This window comes from Colletotrichum phormii, assembly GCF_030913505.1.
Source record: "Colletotrichum phormii strain CBS 102054 chromosome Unknown BDP81scaffold_22, whole genome shotgun sequence".
Lineage (NCBI taxonomy): Eukaryota > Fungi > Ascomycota > Sordariomycetes > Glomerellales > Glomerellaceae > Colletotrichum > Colletotrichum phormii.
In genome coordinates this window covers 1-2,678 of record NW_026851464.1, presented here as the reverse complement: position 1 = coordinate 2,678, position 2,678 = coordinate 1, and the positions used below count along the sequence as shown (strand labels likewise).

The 2,678-nt window shown below is 47.1% G+C and overlaps 2 protein-coding genes across 2 annotated transcripts; one reads left to right on the top strand and one right to left on the bottom strand.

Moving 5' to 3' along the window:
- Window positions 1-516: 516 nt before the first annotated feature.
- BDP81DRAFT_398039 (uncharacterized protein) lies at window positions 517-1,233 on the bottom strand (the record flags this gene model as incomplete). Its single annotated transcript, XM_060588399.1, has 3 exons — window positions 517-605; window positions 655-710; window positions 785-1,233. 3 exons carry the CDS (start codon window positions 1,231-1,233, stop codon window positions 517-519), a joined length of 594 nt encoding a protein of 197 aa, XP_060440817.1.
- A 775-nt stretch (window positions 1,234-2,008) lies between these two features.
- Window positions 2,009-2,678, top strand: BDP81DRAFT_279230 (necrosis inducing protein-domain-containing protein; the record flags this gene model as incomplete). The annotated part of the gene is made up of 2 exons (XM_060582989.1): window positions 2,009-2,175; window positions 2,243-2,678. Coding segments are annotated over 2 exons (603 nt in total), but the record flags the coding sequence as incomplete, so codon positions are not given.

Below are 2,678 nucleotides of genomic sequence, written 5' to 3'. Positions count from 1 at the left end.
GAAATAGCATGCTGAGGTTTTTCTTTATTGTTTAGAAGGCTACAGCGTCCGAGAATTCATTCTGCAGGTGCTCAAATATCTACATAGCTTTGTTTTGTGTTACGCGATGAGCTTGCTGAGTTCATACTTTGCGCAAAGAGTGTCTTTTAGAATCATAAGTGCAATATCAAAAGCACCAGGTACCCTTGCTCCAAAGGCGTATTGACAGCAACATTTTCCGTAACGATTGCACATGATTATGATTATGGTACAGAGTAGCATCCAATGCGGTAATAACTCACTGCGGATCAAGAGTGTTCTAACATCTGCCCCAGTCTATTGCAGGTTATATTCCACTTCTCACCGTCACATATTCCCGCTACATCAAATGTATTTCACCGGTTTCACGCATGTGTTGCGAAGTTCTAGTACTCAGACATCGTCTGATCATTCCACTTAACAGAGAAACACCGATGATATTCTGTTATCTGCAATCCTGAATCGCGTTCGATCGACGTTTGCGACAAAAGTCTCTTCTCAGATGAGAGAGACCAGACGATCATAGTATCGCAGACAGTTCCAGTCTGCATCCATACGATTTCCTGCCTGTTCCACCCATTGTTTACCTACAACTTGATCAGCATTTATAAGACATGGAATACTGGGGAGACCTACCAGCTTCCCAGAGCTTTTTGATCTTGACGGATTTGCTTTCTCCGCCATAGGTAATGCTATCAGTGAAGGTCAGTATATTCTGTATTACAGTCCGACAATTCCGTATTTAGTCGATCTTGGGTGCACTAACCGTTGTTCGCCAATGGGGCCGTCCCAGTTACTTCGCGACTGATACCACTCGTCTGGTCGGTTGTCTAGGTCTACCCTCACGTGCAGATACTCCGCCTCGAACCTCTTAAAGAGCCTCGACGTCTTCCCAATGACCAGGCCGACATGAACGCAATCAGTCCTGTCAATGACATACCTCAAGTAAGGCTGCGTTGTCAGACGATCATTGCGATACGCCCGATTGCAAGACATGAAGTAGTAGTATTTGTTGTGCTCAAGTGGATGTCCGACTACCTTCTCCGCCTGAGCCCAAGCCTCGCTTTGATCTCGAGAAAAAATTCCAGCTGAGCTGAAAGAGTCATCACCTACTGTGATGGTGGTACCCGGATCGCGGACTGAGATCTCGGCGGGACTTGGAATAGCCAGCCCATAGGCAACCAGACAAAAGGTCAACAGGCTTAGTAGCCTCATTTTGGCTTGTGCGGATGGATATGTAGTGAGGAATAAGATGAAACTTAGAGAGGATAATTCAAGGAAACTGGAATAATAGGAACCGCTAGATGGGTAACCTAGAAGTTTGACGACAGTGGAATTTGGCGACACAGATTAGGAGGCTAGAGTGCAGTTTAAGTGAATTTCACTTGGCAGGGCATCAGTACTTTAGGCATAACTGTCACTTCACTCTTGGTACATCTCGGCGGCCTGGTAAACTTCGACCCCGTCGACGAAAACAGGGTCCAAATCTAGAGCTTCAGGCTGTTTTCATGGCTTTGATAAACTCAATTAGACAACATTGGTTATTCATTGGAATTCCGTCTGTTCTCTGTGGACCCTCTACTCTAGGGGGCGGATACTCCCGCCGGCACTTGATGCATTAGTGCAAATTCGCTCGGCTTTTCTTCACTTGGCAGTGTCCGGCCAAGGTTTAGTTGTGAATCAGGCCATACGAAGTTGCCGTCGCTCATATCCGGAATCTCCAGAGGCTTTCACCTTGTTTACTTTGACAGCTTTTGCCAAGCCGAGTAGTCGTGGACCCAAAATGCTGTAATAAAACGTAGATGGTTTTCCTGGACTTGAATCCGGGAGAGCAGGTCTGGGTACACATGCGCATTTCCCAGGGTTCCATTGTTAGCAAAACTTCATCATGATACCTCGAACATCTCTCCTCCTAATCCTCGTTTCCTCGCTCGGCCTGACTTGCGCAAGCCCTTCTACATTACCATCAAGATATTTCAAGCGCGGGGGGGATGTGGCGATTGACAACAAGTGGTTGGGCCACAATAAGATTGTCGGCTTCAAAGAAACACCCGGTTATGACCTTGTCGGAGACATCGAAATGGCCTTCAAGCCTCTACTTCACTCATATTCCGGATGCGTTCCATACCCTGCAGTTGATGCCAATGGGAATGCTGGGTAAGAAAACATTATTTATCAGAGCAGTATTATTGGGGTCTACTTTTACTGATGACTCGCAATTCAGTGCAGGTTTGAGACCTACAGGCAAGGCCGGCGGCGATTGTCGTGATTTCGAGCAAAGCGGTCAAGTTTATGCACGTGTCGGAAAGTCTCATGGACGATGGGGCATCATATATAGCTGGTATTTGCCCAAAGTTATGGGCAACGAACAACAGCACAAACACCACTGGATCACTGCCGTCGTGTGGCTCCGTGTCGACGGATGCTCAGATCAACTGTGGAACTTCAAGTCTCTCAGTGTTGCATACTCTAAGAACCCTCAAAACACATTTGATGTCACACGCAAGGATATCGATACCATCTTCGTTAAGCTAAACGACGGCGGTTCAGCAACCAATCCTATTGTAGCCTACGATAGCGGCGTGCCACTTGTGCCATCCAAGGACGGTGCCGAGTCGGCATTGAATGCCCCCCTTATCGACTGGTATCAACTCCCTCAG